Source organism: Onychostruthus taczanowskii, unplaced genomic scaffold (assembly GCF_017590055.1).
Source record: "Onychostruthus taczanowskii isolate IOZ18803 unplaced genomic scaffold, ASM1759005v1 scaffold9, whole genome shotgun sequence".
In the NCBI taxonomy this organism is placed as follows: Eukaryota; Metazoa; Chordata; class Aves; order Passeriformes; family Passeridae; genus Onychostruthus; species Onychostruthus taczanowskii.
This window is the reverse complement of record NW_024506993.1, coordinates 310,435-328,444: the sequence shown is the minus strand read 5'-3', so window position 1 is coordinate 328,444 and position 18,010 is coordinate 310,435. Positions and strand designations below refer to the sequence as shown.

Genomic DNA, 18,010 nt, shown 5'->3' with positions numbered 1-18,010 from the left:
CCAGCACCCGCTCCTGGGGTCCCCTGAACACCCTGGAGACTCAGCCTGCTTGCAGACATAAGCAGGAAAAGTGCCACTAATGGGCTGAAAAGGCAGAAAAGCAAATGAAAAGGATCCAAATATGTGGGTTTTTAAATTTCCGTTATGTTTTTAAGACCTGACATGGTCTTGGACTCTGTCTCAGATCCCCAGTGCTTGCAGCTGACACCATTGCTGTCTGCAATCATCCTATTTCTCCTTTCATTATTTGTGTGTGCCAGTTCTTTCAGCCCTTTGTCTGCCCATGCCTCCTCTTTCAGCTCACTGTTCCCCTGGGCTTCATATTTGTTCAAAGCTCTCCAATCCTATGTTTGGCTTCATCTTTCACAGCCCTCTCTGCCACCCTCCCTGTTTTCCAAGTCCCCCTTCTACTTTTAGCAATCTAATGATTAGTCCAGGACACCAGGGTTTTGCAGCTGCTGCTCCCAAGAGATGGAAGGAAGAAAAGAAGGATTTCCTTTTCCAAACCTGTTGGTCTTCCAGATGTGCAGAGTGTCAGGGTCTGTGATCCCTCTCTTCTCTGCCTGTTCCTCTAGGAAGTCAAAGAAATACTTCACAGCCACGGGTGGTTTATCGTCTCGGATACTGAGAATGGCTTTGAACAAGTCATCCAGGAACTTCTGGAGTGTCCCCTGCAGGACAAGAACAGAGTGGACCCTGGGGAGAGCAGCAGCACCCAAGCCCAGGAGAACAGCAGAGGGGCTGTGACTGCTGCACATTAGGGAAAACCCTTTGCTGCCAGTTGGATAAGGGAGAAGAGAGGGGACACCGAAGCAGGGAGGGAACAGTTTGTTTGTGGATAGTGATATAATAAACTTGCATTTGGGGTTAATTTCTTTTGGCATGGAGATTTTCTTTCTTACTGCTGGGATCTCACATCTGTGCTTGTTCTGTACACCACAGACAGAGAAGACCAGAGACTGCTGGCCATCCCTGTGATCTTTGCTTCAGTGAGGCACCACGCTGGGATTAAAGATGGGCCAGATCTGACCTCAGATCACACAGACATTTCTCTTGCTCCCACAGCTGAGCATCTCCATCTCCTGTCCCAGCAGCATCTCTTTCTGGGGAGATGGGTTCAGGTCTCAGCTCTGCATCTTGAGCCCTGAGGCAGCCAGAATCCCTTTTGTCTGCACAGACCCCAGTCCATCACAGGGAGATCATGGGGGGCATCACACAGCAGCAAGAATGAGCTGGGGAAGCTGGAGTGACCCCGAGGAGCCTGACAGCCTCACTAAAAATGCTCCAGCCACCCAGGAGAGGAGTCCCACTGCCTTCGGGGGGCAACCAGCCCTGCAGCACTCCTTCCATGAGCAGGCTTCTCCCTACAGACCACAAACAGTCCCACCTGCCCAGAACGGGGGCAGCCCAGCTCCTACCTTGGTGGAGAGCAGCCGTGTCAGGTAGATCTCTGGAAGAACCTTCTTCCTATGGCTCTGTCTGTGGGACTTCTTATGTTCCACGGATTCGTCAGTTGGGAGAACCTGGTTCCAGATAAAGCACATGGTCAGAGCACTCTTCTCTGAAAACGTCCCACTACATTTTCCTTTCAGCATAGAATTTTAACCACATATAAAATTCAATTAAAAAGCAGTTACTGCTTTATAAACACACCCTTATATGGCTTTAAAAATGTGATCCATAATATTCAGTTTTATGACATTTGTTTCTCCTGTGCTCTTTATTGCCTCTCTCACCCTAGGTGAAGGAAATTAACCCATCCATCTTCCTCTGCACGCTGGCTGGCTTGCCCCCTGGGCTGTGCTGCACCTCGGGCTCCCAGCAGCAGTGCACATGGCTTCTGCAGAAACCAACTTTGCTTGGATTTGGAAAAAGCACAGTATGTAGGAATGCTGGCTTTTTCAAAACAAAAATGAATATTCCACTGGTTGGGTCAGTGAATTACTCTCTAAAATGACAAAGCAAGCAACTGACATCCATCTTGGCATTGTTTCACATGTGAACAGTTGGCTTTCCATCTCTTCTCCCTCCTTGCTCTGCATGTGTGTGTGTGTGCATGTGTGCTTCTACTTGAGCATGGAAATGCTTGCAGAGAAAAAAAAGCCTCAACCAGGCTCTAAAATATTGTTGTTGTCCATAACACCTTTTTTCATAACAGCTTTTAGCAGCATTTAGCACTTGGCACTTCCAGCACGCTGCAGCAGCAGGAACCCACGGACCTGCTCAGCCCGGGAAGCAGGCGGGATGCCAGGAGCTCCCAGCAGGTGACAGCCGAGGTGTCACAGACACCACCGCTGACACTGTGCCCGCCGCGCTCTGAGCTCGCCCCTGAGCTCTCTGTGGCTGCCAGCAGCTCGATCGGACGCAGCAATTTCTCTGCCATCCCAGGAATTCTTTATCATGTCCCTCAGTTTACCTACAGATAAAGCTTTTTATCTACAGATCACCTTTCTGCGCCTCTTTGAACCCTGCTGAAGAGAACTAATGAGCCCTGGTTGCAGCTTGTTCATCACATCTGGCACTACAGCCCGCAGACATAATTTAATTTAATATCAGCAGCCACCACATGCAGCCATCATCCCTGCAGCCAGGAGAGGGATACTTACCAAGTGGAAGTACTTTTCAGTGTCCAAATCCTTCACTGTGAAGAAGAAGAGAGACACAGTGGCTCAGTCAGGGGGGCTCAAACTGAAATCCACCTTCACTGGTGACCTTCATGTCAAGAGGCATCTGAACCCCAAGAATCCCAACACCAAGCTGGCGTTCTCACCCACAAGTGATCTCAGGGTTTCTCCTGGTTTTGGGGTTGTTTATTGCATGATCAGGCTCATGGCAAAGTACCCTAGGAGGTACTTTAAGGGGGACCTGAGGTGTCCCAAGGGATGTTTTAAGAGAGACTCAAGAGGGCACGGAGCAGGGTGAGCACAGGGGCACTCCTGCTCCGTGATGCCCTGCTGTGCCCTGCACTCCCAGGATTACCCCAAGCTTCAGCATCAGGGCAGCTCAGTCCCAAGCAGCTCCTTGCCACAGCAGGCAAAGGACTCTCTGGAGGCAGCCTGGAAACAGGGCTTGAAATTCCTTGTTTAATGTGGGTTTTTGTCTCACTTGGTCTGTTTTCACTCTGCACAGCCTGAAACCTAGAAATGCACTGGTAAGGGACTGAATATACGTAACTGGGAGGGAGAGGACTTTTTCAACCAAGTGATTTCAGATTCTTCCTTCTTCTCATTCTGTCAGCACAGATTGGGTGCCAGCTCCCAGTGAGGGTGTGAGATGGAAGGTGCAAACACCTTGAGGGCTGGGAGAGCACCCTCCGCCCCATGAGGCAGAGGGAGGAGATTGGATAGCACATGTTTAGAGTCACTGCACCCACAGCACCCAGGAACAGGGGCTGGCAGCGTCTTCCAGCATCCCCAGCCACAGACAACCCTCTGACAATGCAAGCATTCCTGCCCAGTCATCAGCAGCAGGGAAGAAGAGATGTTACCTCTGCTCAGCGTGGTGTCCTTCTTGTCCGTCAAACTCATGGCCAGGGATGCTCCTTCAGGGATCTGTGGAGGAAGGGAAGAGCACGCCTTGATGACAGGGGCCTTACCAGTGCCTCCTGTGGACATCCCAGGAGCTGGGGGATCTGGTGCAATCATAGCTCTGCCACAAACATCCCCTGAACCTGCCCTGCCCTGCCCGTCCCCCATTATGTAGAAAGGGAATTTTCAAAACAATTACAAGACAGTGAGGTTCTCAAAGCCGATGGGAATTGGGCAAATACACGTATCTAAGGTGCATTTTGCGATGCCGACACCGGGTGATTTGAAAAGGAAGGAGAGTCTGGCTGTGCAGGGGCTGGTTTGCCATTCCCCAAACGGGAGGAGGGAGCGGTGGCAGGCGGGGGCTGGCGCAGCCTCTGCTCAGCTCGGGGGCAGCGTGCCAGCGGCACGGCTGCTGCCCCGATAACCGTGCCAGTGAGCACTCAGCTCCACTTCTGTTTTCCAGGCACGGCTACACACCAGGGAGGATTACGCTTCCAGGCATACCAGGGAATATGAAAATCGTTAAGTATTTCTGGTTTCATTTAATTTTAAACAGAAAAACAGTCAAGAAAACAATCTGATTCACCATGTTTCCTCATATTTTTGGCCTCACTTCCTCGATGGTATCCCCATGCTCTCAGAGCAGGCTCTGACAGTTGTAGCTGCAATTTCAGCAGGAGTGTGGATCAAGAGCGCAGTGATACTAATCAGCCAGGCTGGTGGCCCTTGGGAATAAGAGCTTTCCCCCTCCTCTTTCTGTTGTCAGTAATAACTTGTTTTGCATGAAGAGTGTTAATTAGTTTCTGTGTGTTGCAATATTAACGAGATTCTCGCCAGGGCAGATGTCTATTCCCTGGAAGCTCTCACGGAGCTATGGCAACCTCTCTGCTTGTTCCCGATGATCCCGTTTTGGAGGGGAACCGCAGCTGGCCCTGGAGGCCGGGCAGGCTCCGAGGAGGCAGGGCTCCCCTGAGGGGTCGGGCTTTACCTTGTAATGTGCTAGTGTGTTGAGTTTCTTCCTGCCGTCCTCCACCACCGAGGTGTCATCGAGGTCCCGCAGGATGTAGCTGTCAGTGCTGGTGGCAAACCACTCTGAACACAGAGAGGGGAGAAGTGAGACCCCAGCCCGAAGGAGGCAGGGCCCAGGGGGTCTGGGGCTGAATGGCTGCCCTGATGTCTGCCCCCCTGTCCGTGCTGCTTCACCCACTGCTCTGACAGGCACCAGCAGCTGCTGCACGACTTTAGGTGCTTCACCTGCTTTCACAGAGTGGCTGGCCCTTACCGAGGTCAACGTCTTCCACCCTTGGCCACTGGGAGTAGGGCACGTTCTTGCAGAAGGCCTCCAGAATTTTCTCTTTCACTTGACTCAGTGTGTCCGTGTCCATGGCTCTGACACTCAGGGAGTCCATCCCACAGCCTTGGAAGGAGACGTTGAGGTTCTGCAGGGAGAGACTCTGTTAGGGACAGCCTGCCTGTTCTGCTGGCTCCCAAGAATGCTTGGAAGCTGCGGTGTCTGCACAGCTCTGGCTGGTGCACCCTGGGCCCCGTGCTGATGGAAATCAGGCTGAACTAATGTGGCCATCGATGCTTTACAGCATGAGAAGCACTGATTTACAGCCCCAGGGGCTGAGGGCTCTGTTGACCAAGCTGGGAGAACACAGCAGCCCCCTCTCATGTTGTCTTGGTAATGGGGTTTGATCACCACGAGGCAGGAGGAAGGGTCAGCCCCCATTACCAGCCATGTCCTCAGTTGCTTGGCTCCAACTTGTGACTAATGGGACCAGCAGAGCACATTGCTCAGCCTCTGCTTGATGCAACGGGCCAAGCTTCACTGCTTAAACCAACTCTAAGCCTGCTGCAGTGCATGGAGCCCTTGAGAGCTCCTGGACAGTGGACATGCAGCTGTGAGGGCCTCCAGGCTGCCACAGACACCCGCTCAGAGACCTGGGAGGCACAGCTACTGCCTCAGCTGCAGCCCAAAGCTGCAGGGCAAGGCGAGCAGCCCTTTCTGTAAGAAACCCTCTCCTCTTTTTGCCTGGGTACCTTCTCACCAGCTGTGCTCACCTAAATGCTCTAAGCAGGATCTCCCTCTCACCCTGGCTCCGGGGAAGCCCCAGCACGTGGCTACTCACCCTGGGCTTTGCCTCTATGTTCTCCCTCAGCAGCCACTCCTCGTTGAGGGTGTACCTGGCCTTCCCTGTAATGGCATCGATGGAACCCTTGTTAATCTGCTGCTTGATGGCACAGATCAGCAGGAAGAAGGGCTCTCCAACTGTCTCCTGGGGAAAGGAAAGAAGACCCAGTCAGCAAACCGGCCCTGGTGGTGACAGGTCCATCAGCAGCGTGGCAGGGACAGGCTCTGTGTGGACACTGAAGGTGCCTCTCCACACCAGGGAGCAGGACTAGTCCATCCCAGGTGCTGGGGGTTGCTGCCTCCCAGCTCCCACTTGCCTCTCTTTGAGGCTGCTCAGAAGTTTTCAGACTTGTGGCAACATGACAGCGCAGATGGGGAAGAGGACACAACAGCCAACAACAGCCGCAGGCCGTTTTTGGGGATGCTGTAGCTGTCAGCATCAACATACCCCATCCAAGTTCTGCAGCGAGCACCGGGGCTGTGGAATGCCACCGACGGGCTGTGCCAGCCTGTGCTGCCTCAGGGGCAGAGCTGGGGTGCTGCTCAGAAGGCAGGGGCATATGCATGGCTGTGCTGAGCAGGGATGTGCACACATGATACTCAGCAAAATGCAAATGTGCATTAATTTACATGTGAATTACAGAGGAACAGGGAGAATCTAGCATACTGTGCTACAGAGATGCTTCCTGCAATTTGACAGGGTGCAGACTGTACAACATGCTGCACTCAGCAGCGTGATGGGGCTGGCGTGCACAAACATCCAGGAACAGAGGTATTTGGGCACCCTGCTTTCTCATGAATGTGTCAGGCTAACCCCTCACTGAGCTGCCTGGTTTGCCACTGAACTCCATGGGAGTGAGCCCACAGCCTGGGCCTGTGGCTCTGGGAACCAGCGTTCATACTTCTCATACCACAGCAGAGCCCTCATCACAGCAAAACACAGGATCAAGGTCAACAAGCTGTTCCCATGTGACAGCAAGCAAACACACCATTTAACTCCTTACATTCATCAAACCCAAGTTCATGGGAGAGAGGTGAACTGTGGCACTCCTGCAGCAAGAATGAAGAATATAACAGGGAGCATCTATTTCTGGTGTGATTCAGCTACACAGTTTAATGCCAGATTTCTGAGCCACTTCTGCCTGCTGCACTGATGTGCAAGGGAAACATAAGCTATTTTCTTAAGGAACTCTTCAGTTGTAGAGTACATCCCATTCTCCCTAATGTTCACGTTCAATTTCCTTCCAATGAGGCAAGTGCAAATTCTGCACATTTATGCATTCTGAGCCTCCCCCCTGCACACACGGGCCTGCCATCTGAGAGCCTGCTCAAGACAACAGATACCCCACGGTTTTGATATTTCTCAGCTAGGAACTGCTAAATCCTGTTCAATCTGCTTCTTAATTAAAACTTGGTGATTCTTTTATTCTAATTGCCCTATAAAATTGCTAATTGCTAAAGCAATTAGTTCGATGTCAATTTGGATGCGCTGCATTTGGTGTGGTTGATGATAGGGTGATACAGCAGGGCTGTCAGTGGGCACACGCTGTCTGTGCCAGCAGGGCACTCACTTTTGTCAAGGGTAACTTCATGAATACTGGGATGCTCCCTGGGCTCCTGCAGGGGTCTAATGACTCCTGCAATGCCCCTGTGGGCAGGCAGCACAAATGGGCTCAGAGCAGGGCTGCGGGAATGCAGGAAGGCATGGCTTTCAGAATGTAGGGGAAGGTGTGGAGTCAGGAAGTGGAGAAGCTGAGGATCGCAAGGAGTGAAGAATGTGCAGAAGACACAAAGAGTTAATTTTGGAGAGAAAGGCAGAAGCAAGATATAACAAGGGGACAACACAGACATGGAGCTGCATGGGCTGCAGGACCGCTGCCCTCACACTGCAAACTGCAAGACAGCCTGGCTGGCCTGCACACGGGCTCATCAGCGTCTGACACTGGCCATGCTACCAACAGGAGCCCTGTTTGTGCCACACGTGAGCAGGGACAAACCTGAGGCTAAACTCAGGGCTGGGCTCTGGAGCCTTCCCATCCCTCTGTGGGCAGCTCCAGCCACCGGGAGACTGCAGTGTCTCCAAAACCACGAAAAAAGGGCGAGTCCTGCTGATATGAAATGAGCATGGGCTGGCCCTGCAGCACCTTCCTGCTCACACGAGGCTGCCCTGGAAGCGTGGGGTCCCTGTGGGCACTGCAGGGTGCAGGGGCAGGGTTTGGCCAGGCCAGCCCACAGGGACACAGCCACAGCGCCCCACTGCCCAGATGCTATTTCTGTTCGGCTTTTTGGCTGTCAGGCTCAGGAACTGTGGGATGTTATGGAAATCTGCAAAAGTGCTAATCAGACAGCGAATTTCAAAGCAGGGAAAGATGGGCTGGCAGGCAGGAACTAGAGATAAAATGGCAAACTTGTGAAACCTCCAGCATTGTTCGGAAAACTCATCTGGAAAGGAATCAAAACTGTCTTTGGACTTGGCTGGTTAGGAGAAAGGAAGTCTAACCAGAAGAGATCAGTGCTGATTCAGGACAAAAAAATACTTTAAAAAAACACAGTCTGGGGCCTTTTTTTCCTCCTATTGTGAATGTATTTTAATGAGACTTCATTTTCATTTTTGACTGAACTGTTATGGGCCCTTAAAGCCACCCAGGGCACTGAAATAACTGCAGTAATGGAAAGCACAGTTCAGGCTGGCAGGACTTGAACTGTTCCACGCACACGGAGCGTGGGAGGGCTTCGTTTTTATATGCTTGGGAAAACAAAAAGGTTTAGAGCACAGACTGGATTCACATGCTGCTGCCCTATTAACACAACTCTGACAAGTTGTTATAGATGTCCTCCCAGGAACACACTACAGCCATTTCCAAAATGTTTTGGTGAGCCCAGGGTGGGAACAGCACAGAAAACAGCTGCTTATCCCAAGTGCCTGCTAATTTTGGGACAATTATCTGTTTGCATTCTGTGAAGAACCAAACCTCCATCCCACATGCAAAACTTGGGTAAGCTTGGACCCAGACATAAAAGCCAAATTCCAGAACCCTACTTTAACTCCCCAGCCCTGTTAGGAGCCAGGCACAATGGTACCATGGTAGATTATGAAGATTTTCTTTTAAAGCTTTTTCCACCAAAACTGTAGCACAAAGAACAGACGTGGACCATTTCATCTACCATTCTCAGTTCTGCAGAAGCAGAGTCGTGCATCGATTGTGCAAATGCTGCAAGTTACCTCTGAGCCCCTGTGCCTCGCAGCAAGCCCCTGCCAGCTGATCCCAGCCCCTCTCACACCAGGCCAGCCCTGCCAGGGGACTCCATCGCCTTCAGGTGCCCTCCACATGTGCAGGCCACGAATGCCTGCGGCCGGCAGCTCCTTCCCAGCTGAAGACAGCTCCTTCAAATCATTTTCCCCCAAAACACAAATGGACGGGCTGTTAGGCAGAGCATTAATGCGAAACAAATGTTTTGAGCATGTAGCGTTGACTTACAAGGGAAAATACAAGCACTTGGAATTCTTCCACTGCACAACGGCGGGGACTTTCACAGCAGCTGTTTCAAATAGACATTGTGATTAATGGGGATAATTCAGGAATGAAAACCAGGCCCATCATCACATGTCTGACAGAGCAGAGCTACAGGCAGGCAGGCAAGCCTTCTTTTTAACCAAGAAATGCCTCTCCGAAGGCAGCAGAGTTTGATCCTAAGGAACGCAAGGCACATGGGAGGCCTTTGGCTATCACTACTATTTAAATCACAGCCCTGAGCTGACACCAGCCGTGTGGAAGGAGGTGCTGTCTGTTCTACCACAGCAGCTCCATCCTCATGTCATGGGGAAGATGCCAGCTCTGCTGATCTGGATCAAGCTCTTGTCCCTTTGCACAGCTGGACTTGTGTCACCTGGGACAAATTTCCTCTCCAGACACTCCTGTCTGATCAATTATTTTCCCTTTCCATATTTCAGGAGCAGCTCAGTGTCGCCTCGGATCCCACCCTCACTGTGGAGCATATGAGATATCAGAATCTCCTGGAAATCAGTTTCATTGTGCATTTGCATTCAGAGATGGAAAAGAGGCTGCAGCAATGCTCTGCACTGCCATGGCTTCAGGCTGGACATGGGAGGCCTGGAGGGGACTGCAAAATCAGTGTGTAGCCTTAGCCCCTGCCAAGAACCTGCTGCAGGTGGATGGAAATGCACATTCAGCCAGCAGCTTGACTCTGGAAAGGAGCCACTCACCTCACAGGACCTCACAGTCCTGCTCCCACCATACCCTGTTCCATCCTGCCTCTGTGGGCCAGGGGAAGCCACCTCACAGCTCACAGCTCACAGCTCGCAGCTCACAGCAGCACTGCCCAGCCCTGGGGATGGCCACAGCCCCCCGGGGATGGCCACAGCCCCCGGCCCCAGAGCAGCCTGCAGGAATGGGCAGCTCCCAGCCGGTGCTGCGTGTGGAGCTCCTGCCATTAGTGAGCCGTGTAATGTGCTCAAGCCTTCAGGCCCATGTGATAAGGCTCCACTTTCCTCTTTTTTCCCTGAGAAAGCCTTCTTGCACAATATCCATTTTTAGCACAAGCTGGAGCTGGATCAGATGCCTCACATGTGGTCTCCCCTCCCCAAAAGGGAAAATCAGCACTTTTTTTTCTCCAGTGGTTGACTACAGGCACAAAATCTGAAGATTAAAAAAAATTTACTAATTTCCTCTTTTCTATCCTTACAGACTAGATAGCTGGGCTACACTGGCACAGTCATCCTGATCCACTCCGGTAACTCTTCTTTTATTTGACTGGCTAACTGTGTCAGCTAGAATGAAAGATTATGAACTACAAAACCAGTAGCTTTAGGACAAAAAGTGATCCTCTGGAATCAGAAGACGTCACAATATGTATGAAGACAATATAGAACCGCTTCTGTGGATGTAGACAACACTTTGGGAAAAGAGATTTTTTCAAAGGCTTTTTCAAGGCTCTTCCCGCGGGTATAATGGGGTATCCTCCAATTAACTGCTGTGGAATCAATTAAGTTATTGCTCAATTCTTCTGGGGAATTCCAAACAGAACTGGCAAATGTTGGAGATAAAGCACTGAGCAGATGGACTGCTGATGGCTCTGAGATGCCAAACATTTTCCTGCTCATTACTGAGAGAAGACCGTCAGCCTTCTGGGACAGACAGCCCACCTCTCCTGCTCAGATTTGTGCAGAGCCACGAGGATTCCTCTGCATAAGAGGCCCCACACACCCACGGGCTCTGATACAGAGCAGCCCCTCTGCCTGCCCTCGTGCCTCCCAAGACAGACACACTGACTGGCCAGCACGGCTGTGCCAGCTGGTCACAGAAACAACCCATAACCAGGAGAGCCCCAAAACCTCCGGTTGTTTTTCACTCTGGTTGTTTTTCAGCTCCCCTATGGCTCTTCTCAAGCACAGTGAAAATGTTGAGCCGTGCTCTGGCCTGCCACAAAGACTAAGCTCACCAACATCCTGGGCAGAAGTGGAGAAGCCACTGAACTTCAGGTTGCTTTCCTACACATGAATCATTCAGTTTGCCAAGTGTTAGTGACCATTTGAGTGGCACTGCTAGCAAGTGTCAGGTGCTAGGCTGTCCCCCGCATCCCTCATCCCTGCTGCACACAGAGGTGACCCTGCACCCACCACAGCAGGGCCTGCTTCTCTTACTCTGAGATAGCTGTACATGCAGATGGACATCCAGTTGGTGAGCATCTTCTCCACCACAGATTCGGTCCTCCTCAGCATAAGCTTGGGGTTTTTGGAAGCTGAAGCATCTATTAGATCCACCAAGAGGTCCTTCATGATGCTGGTGTAGTACTCCAGTTTCCCATGCAATGCAATAGTAAGCAGGGAGGCCAGGTTACACCTGAAACACAGAATGACACAGGACTCAAGCCCCAGTCCAACAAGACTGAAGTGCTGGCTGGCACTAAAATACCCAATACACAAAGGCAGTCTTTCAGACAATTTTCATGAGCCTTTAGAAGTTCCAACCCTCATTCAGTGCTGCAGGACTTCAGGTCAGCTTGCACACTCTTACTGGTAAGCCAAATCTGTGAGTGCTCTTCAGGGTTCATGGCCACCCATCTCTAACAGAAACGTGTAGGCAAGTGTGACTCAACCTTCCACTGAAACACACAGTCCCAGACAAGTCTTTGGTTCTGGAGCTTTTACCTGTCTCTGACAGCAAAGTCCTTCTGTTGTTCAAGAGCATGAACAAATACAATGAGAAAGTGCTTGTTGTTGAGTAGGGTGGAGAACAGAGAAATTCCTTCTTCCATGTTGGGTCTGCAGTTCTCAGGGATCTGAAGAAAAATTTAGAAAGCAGACTAAGAAAACCCTGCTTTTTGTTTCCCTCCACATTTTATCCCTCCCAAAGGCAGGGACGCCCCTACTGAGCACAGAGACACTAAGGAGAAGAGCCCTTCTTCCCTCTACCTGACACAGCCAGCAGCTTTGCTGGCAAGGAACACCAGCTGGGTCAGTGTCAGTGGCCATTCCACTCTGTTCAGCACTCCTGAGGATACCTGGAGCACTGTGGCCAGTTTGGGGCTCCCCACTACGAGACAGATGGAGCAAGCGCATCTGAGGGCTAACAAAGCAATTAGTGGGTGTACAAGGAAAGGTGAATGGGGCTGGGTTTGGTCAGCTTTCAGAAGTTCTAGAGGGAGACCTCACTGCAGCCTCAGGGTTACAGAGTCAGGAAGGATCCCAGGCCATGCTCCTCCACACAAGAGCAGATTCACAGATTTGCCTTCTTCAGCTGGCTAAAGCTGCTCCAGTGCTGGTCTGAGTTGATGGTTAGCAACACCCAAAAGTGTTTGTTCTGTTAGTGGGTTACTCACCTTCCACTCCCCCACCAGGAGTGGATGTGTTTCCTGGACCTGGGAGCCCACCTGTGAGCTGAGCTGCTGGGATGGCAGGATGTAGCACTCCTCGTAGAGAGAGGAACACTGGAACCAAGCACAGAGTTAGGGGAGGGCACCTGCGTGCTGTGCACCTAGGGGGAATAAGATGGGGAGGCATGCCACTGGGACTAAAGCCACCCATTCCAAAGACATGCACGAGACTGGCTGATGGAGCCTTGAAACACTTTGCAAGAGGCTCCTGGATGAGCAAACACCACAAGGATGGGGGGAGGCAGACGTCTGCTCAGACGCAAGGCTGTGAGGGCAGGGAGACTGCAAATAGAGTAATGTGATAGCTAGAAAATTCCCAGAAGAGAAAGCTTTACAGAAGACTATATCAAAATAGAGGAGTTCTGGGTGTTTCAACATATGTAACTTTTAAAACAGATGGGAAAAATGTTTAAATCTCTAGCATTCATATACCAGCCTGAATTTAAAGCCTCCAGTGTGTCGAGATATGGAGACTGGGTAACTGAAAAACCTGAGTAATAGCTACTAATGAAACACTCTGCAGTCATAAATCATCATCTCAGTCCTCAGCACTGACACACAACTGCCTCGGGGGTGAAATACAGCCGCAGTGAAGGGCACACAGCCACAGCAGCCGGTGACAGGAATGACGGCACCAGCACGTCTGCTGCAGCTCTGTAAGGGACTCCGGGCAGACAGACTGGAACTGGGTGCCCAAGGGACACCCGACTGGGAGCACCACGCACCCAGCCTTGGACAGGGAGGAAGGGAGAGACAGAGACACCCAAAGAACTCCTGAGGATTGGGCGAGCTGCTGGGAATGCTTGGGGGCACCCTGCATGGGACAAAAACCCCCTCTCCTTGTTGCCAATTCACCCTTCAGCCACCCTTCAGCCTCTGCTGAAGGAGTGGGATGACACTGGAGCCCTTGAGGAGGAGACCCCAGCACTCTGCTTGTGTGAGAGCTTTTTCAGAGGAGGTGTGCAATGGCCCCAAACAGGCAAGCCAGAGCAACTGCTGGGACAGTTGCCGCCAGCTTCTGTCATGTGTGAGTAAGCCCGATCTTGTATGACACCCCAGGAGGTGCAGCTCCACTTTTGATGATAATTAAGGCTGAAATATGTGACAAGTAAATACATAACAGTGGAATGATTTTGTGACACTGTAAAAGCCCTTCAGCAGAGCCCTAAACTGGGTGGGACATATCTGGGAGCAATGAGGTGCCCGTGACACACGCTGTCTCCTTACTTTGGGGAAGAATGTCCTGGTGACAAAGTGCTTGTACTCCAGGAAGGGGATCCCCTGGCTGCGGTTTAGCTCCTTGGTCAGGTCTGTCATGTCTGTCTGCAGCTCTGCAAAACCTTAGACAAAGAGACCCAGAGATGGTGAGAGCCCAGTCCTCCACCAGCCGAGGGAGGCACGGCAGCCTCAGCTCTGCCCCTCCCGCCGTGCCCTCGCGGGGCTGAAGCCGTGTTTGCTCTGGGCAGCACATTCCCATCGGGGTTTAGCCACCAGACTGACAGAACATTCTCTGCCCCAGGAGCCCCAGTGCCCTCAGGACAGGACATCAGCCGATGTGGCAGGATCATGGACCCCGGGGTGGTGGGTGCCAACACCTGGAATACTCTTCCCATTGCTCTACGAGGAGCATGCTGCAGTTTCTGTTGCACCCAAGAGGAAAGCACACTGAAGGTTAGCGTGACCTACAAGTAACCCTCTGACACAGCCAAGGGCCATTAACCCCAGGGCAGAGAAGCTGGTGGCACTGGAGATCAGTGGCTTGCCCAAGCCAGGCAGCAGGACAGTGGCAGGACCACACTTCCAGCCACTGAGCATCATTCCCAAACCCTGTCAAAACTCACAGGCGATCACAGGAATTCTCCTACAAATAGTTCTACAAACTTCTACACAGCACAAGGTGAATTGCTTCAAGCCTGCTAACCCAACACCTTGCTCCTAGCCGTGGTTCCTCAGCACCCAGACAGTGACTTACCTTTGCGGATTTCCTCCCGGATCTGTGACTCCATCTCCTCCATCTGGAGCAGGGTTTTCTGCCAGTAGCGCTCAGCTCTGCGGCTCTTTGTGCAGAACACAAAGAGAGCTGGAAAAGAGGAAGAGAAGAAGCCTTTTGGACCTGGGCTTAGGAGCAGCTGCAGCTGGGATCAGAGCAGTTCTCTCTGACACAAGCGCAGAAAGCTAAAGCCAGAGTTGGTTTCACACCTACCACCAGACTGGTATCTGCTCAGGCAGTTGTCGATTATCTGTAAATAAGTAGAACCAGCTGGAATTTAATGATCGTGCTGTAACTGTCATCTTCAATTTAGGTCTGGGCTGTCTGTATTCAGCTTAACTGTGTATTAATGTGTTCCAGCTGATTAGTGAATACAGAATTGAGGACGTTTACCACCTGTATTACAGTGTTCACATCTGACAGTCTTCCCATGCCTCCAGAAATATGTTTCTAATGATGGGTGATGCATCTAGTAAATAGGGTGCATTATAGCCTTTGTTAAAAATAAATTAAATCCTTACTCTAAAGCCCTCATTTGCTGTGAAATTGAAGGTTTCTTGCTGCACAGTCATTCTGGGCACGTGATGAGCAGGGACCCTAGCCCAAGGACAAAGGTGTGCAGCACGGCTTCCAGCCAGGTACATACACTAATGTGCCTGCTTCAGATTTGCAGCTAAGGATGCTGGCTCTGCTCTTCCTACTCGGCCAGGCACCTGTCACTGCTTGTTCCTGATGATGGGATCTTGGACTAACAGCACCTTTAGAATGGTCTGGGACAATCATGCCTGTGACCAAGATCACTTTCTCACATCCTCCTTTATTTTGTATTATAGTAATTACTAAGTATTTGGGTAAGTTTATAAATATCACAGGTTCAAGTAACAGAGTTGAGCTGTGGATTCAGCCAGGAAATGCTCTGTGCTGCAGGGAGCTGTGGTCCTGGTACTAGCTGTGTGCCATACCTGCTGCACCCAGACTAGCTTCAGGTTCTGCACAACTGCAGCACTCAGAGTTCACGCCTCCACATGCAGAGAAAAAAACCTTGCCACAGCCTGGGAACACGTCGTTCTTTCCCTTACCAACAACAGAGAGGACCAGCAGGATGCTGCAGATAACGATGGACACAATGATCGCGGTTTCTCCTCCCCCAAGGTGCAGCATGGCAATTGTGTAGTTGAACTTTCCAACTTGGATCTGAGGAAGGAGAAGGAGGCAGGAAAAGCAGGAGCTGATCAGCAGGTTGCCAAAGGGCTGGGAGCAGGGAGGGACACAGGGCAGCGCTCAGCAGAGGACTCTGAGCGAGCTGGCACAGCCTCCCAGGCTCGGAGGGAGGGAGGCTGGGCTGTGCCCTTCACTGCCAGAGCCCGGGCACTCTGTGTGCCCCCAGGGAGCCCAGTCCCCCTCCTGTGCTCTGGGGGATGCCGAGGCCACACTCAGCAGGCTGGGATGCTGCAGTGGTGCCCATCCCAGAGCCAGCAGAGCTTTGGTGGCAGAACTGCAGGCTCCATGGCCCCACTGCACCTGCCCCAGAAGAGACAGCCCTTTCCCAGAGAGCCCGTGGCACTGTACAAGGCTGCCTGTGCTGCTCTTACTAGAAATCACTTCCATTAATCACCAGCTCCTTCATGGCTCTGAACAGCCTTTGGAGCCCTGCTGCACTCGCCTTTCTCCTCCAAACTCAGAACGGCTGCCACCCAGAAAAAGTAGGGTTAAGAAACTTGAAAGTCCTTGAAATACAAATAAACTAAGGGAATAAAAATAAATGAGACCATAGAGGAGTAATGATCTTGTGGCTAAAGCAGTGAAAGGGGTGTCAGAAGGTGCTGGCTCTGCTCCCAGCCCGTACTTCTTGTGACAAGCACAAACCACTAGAGCTCAGTCCTTGGGTCTCCTGATCTCCAGAAGGGAAGAGGCCAGACACATCACAGGCTGGCAAGTCACTGGGTGCCATTTACAAACAGCTCTTTGGGGCCTTGGGATGAAAGAATTCCACAGCATCATCTGATAAGGAAAACTCATGACCACACAAGGCTTTCACTTCTGGAAATGTGAGTTTCACTTCTCCCGGGGAATGAGAAGTGAGAGAAACTTGAGAAAGACCTTGAAATTACGTAGCGAAGAGCTCAAAGAATCTTATGGTTTTGATTAATCATTTGATTAATCAAAATTAATCTTGATTTCCTGTGTCATGGAACACCTCTGGGAAAGGTGAAATTCCAGCAGCTCTCAGCCACTAGACCAAAGCCATCCCACAAGAAGGGTCTTCCCACCACCTCCACCACCAGACACACAGCTCCATCCTGAGGGAAATCCAGCCCTAGCTCTGGGAGCACTGGTGAGGACATGGCTGCAATGAGGCAGCTCCTTAATATGTTTTGAGTCTTTTTCCCCTCACCAGCTCAGCCTTTTGCATTTTTCAGAGAAAAAATGCCTCAGCTGCTGTTTAATTCAATGTTTAAACTGTGTGGTCATAAACAAAGATGGGCCTGAATGTCTTGACAAGTGTCTCCTGTGCAGCTGGACAGCTCTACACAAACAACACTCAGTGTGACCCCTGCACGTGCCTGCCCTGTGCCACCAAAGCCATTTCTCACGTGTGACAAAGCAGCGGCCACTCGTGGAAAGGCCGGCAGGCGAGGGCCCAGCCGTGCCTGCAGGTTTAGTAAGGGTGCACAGGTATGAATATAAGCAGATTAACTAGCTGCACTTTCATTGCTGGTGCACTCTGAACACCCTTGTGATATTTAGGGCTGGGTATCACTCTCCTGCTTCCTGGGGACTTGCCGTGGCTGGTTAATGTCACACCAACACTGGCAAAGTCAAAAATTCCTTTTCTTCCACAAAGGAATTCCCCTGTTTCTCAATTCTTACAAAAAAAAATTTATAAATTACCCTGTTTAAAATTCCTGTTAAGATGACTCAAGAAATCCTGTTACTTCTGCATTTCCATTTTTCCAGTTTGCAACAGAATTTCATACACCTCAGACTGTTTGCAGCACACTGGACAATCCTGTCAGAGAATTGGTAGTGCAGTGTGCCTTTCCCCTGGGCAGCCCAGCTCCAGAGCTCTGCAGCTTCCTCCAGCTCTCCTTGCCCTCCCTGCCTGTGCCTCAGCTCCCATCCATCCCCTGCCAGCACACGGACTGGGAGAGGGTCTCCCACGGAGGTGGAGGCATTTTCTCTGCAGATAGAGATCCACGGTCACATCCCTGCATGGCCACGGGCTGTGCGACGTGAGGGAAACTGAGGCAAGCACAGCAGCTCGGTCCAGCCCTCTGGAAAGCAGGACAGTAGCAAAGTGTGGCGCATTTGCAGACACAAAGAGAAAGAGCAGCCCAGAGCACGGAACTCTGCAGCGAGACAGCAGCAGCCTTTGGAAGGCCTGAGTGCTGCTGTCGCCCGCCCGGTCACGCCGCAGGGACCCGGCAGGGACCCAGCTCGGTGAGGCTGGGCTCTCACGGC

At 51.5% G+C, this 18,010-nt stretch overlaps 1 protein-coding gene across 2 annotated transcripts in view; it reads right to left on the bottom strand.

The window, feature by feature from the left end:
• Positions 1–18,010, bottom strand: part of PLXND1 (plexin D1) — a 68,586-nt gene that overhangs the window by 5,625 nt on the left and 44,951 nt on the right. For both annotated transcript variants that reach the window (XM_041425541.1, XM_041425542.1), the window contains exons 20-32: positions 15,628–15,742; positions 14,531–14,638; positions 13,786–13,898; positions 12,505–12,612; positions 11,834–11,964; positions 11,327–11,525; positions 5,663–5,809; positions 4,813–4,969; positions 4,519–4,622; positions 3,488–3,551; positions 2,607–2,641; positions 1,419–1,523; positions 508–671 (exon numbers count right to left, since the gene is read on the bottom strand). In XM_041425541.1, the coding sequence (XP_041281475.1) occupies positions 508–671; positions 1,419–1,523; positions 2,607–2,641; positions 3,488–3,551; positions 4,519–4,622; positions 4,813–4,969; positions 5,663–5,809; positions 11,327–11,525; positions 11,834–11,964; positions 12,505–12,612; positions 13,786–13,898; positions 14,531–14,638; positions 15,628–15,742 (1,550 nt within the window). The remainder of the gene's footprint in view (positions 1–507; positions 672–1,418; positions 1,524–2,606; positions 2,642–3,487; positions 3,552–4,518; positions 4,623–4,812; positions 4,970–5,662; positions 5,810–11,326; positions 11,526–11,833; positions 11,965–12,504; positions 12,613–13,785; positions 13,899–14,530; positions 14,639–15,627; positions 15,743–18,010) is intronic.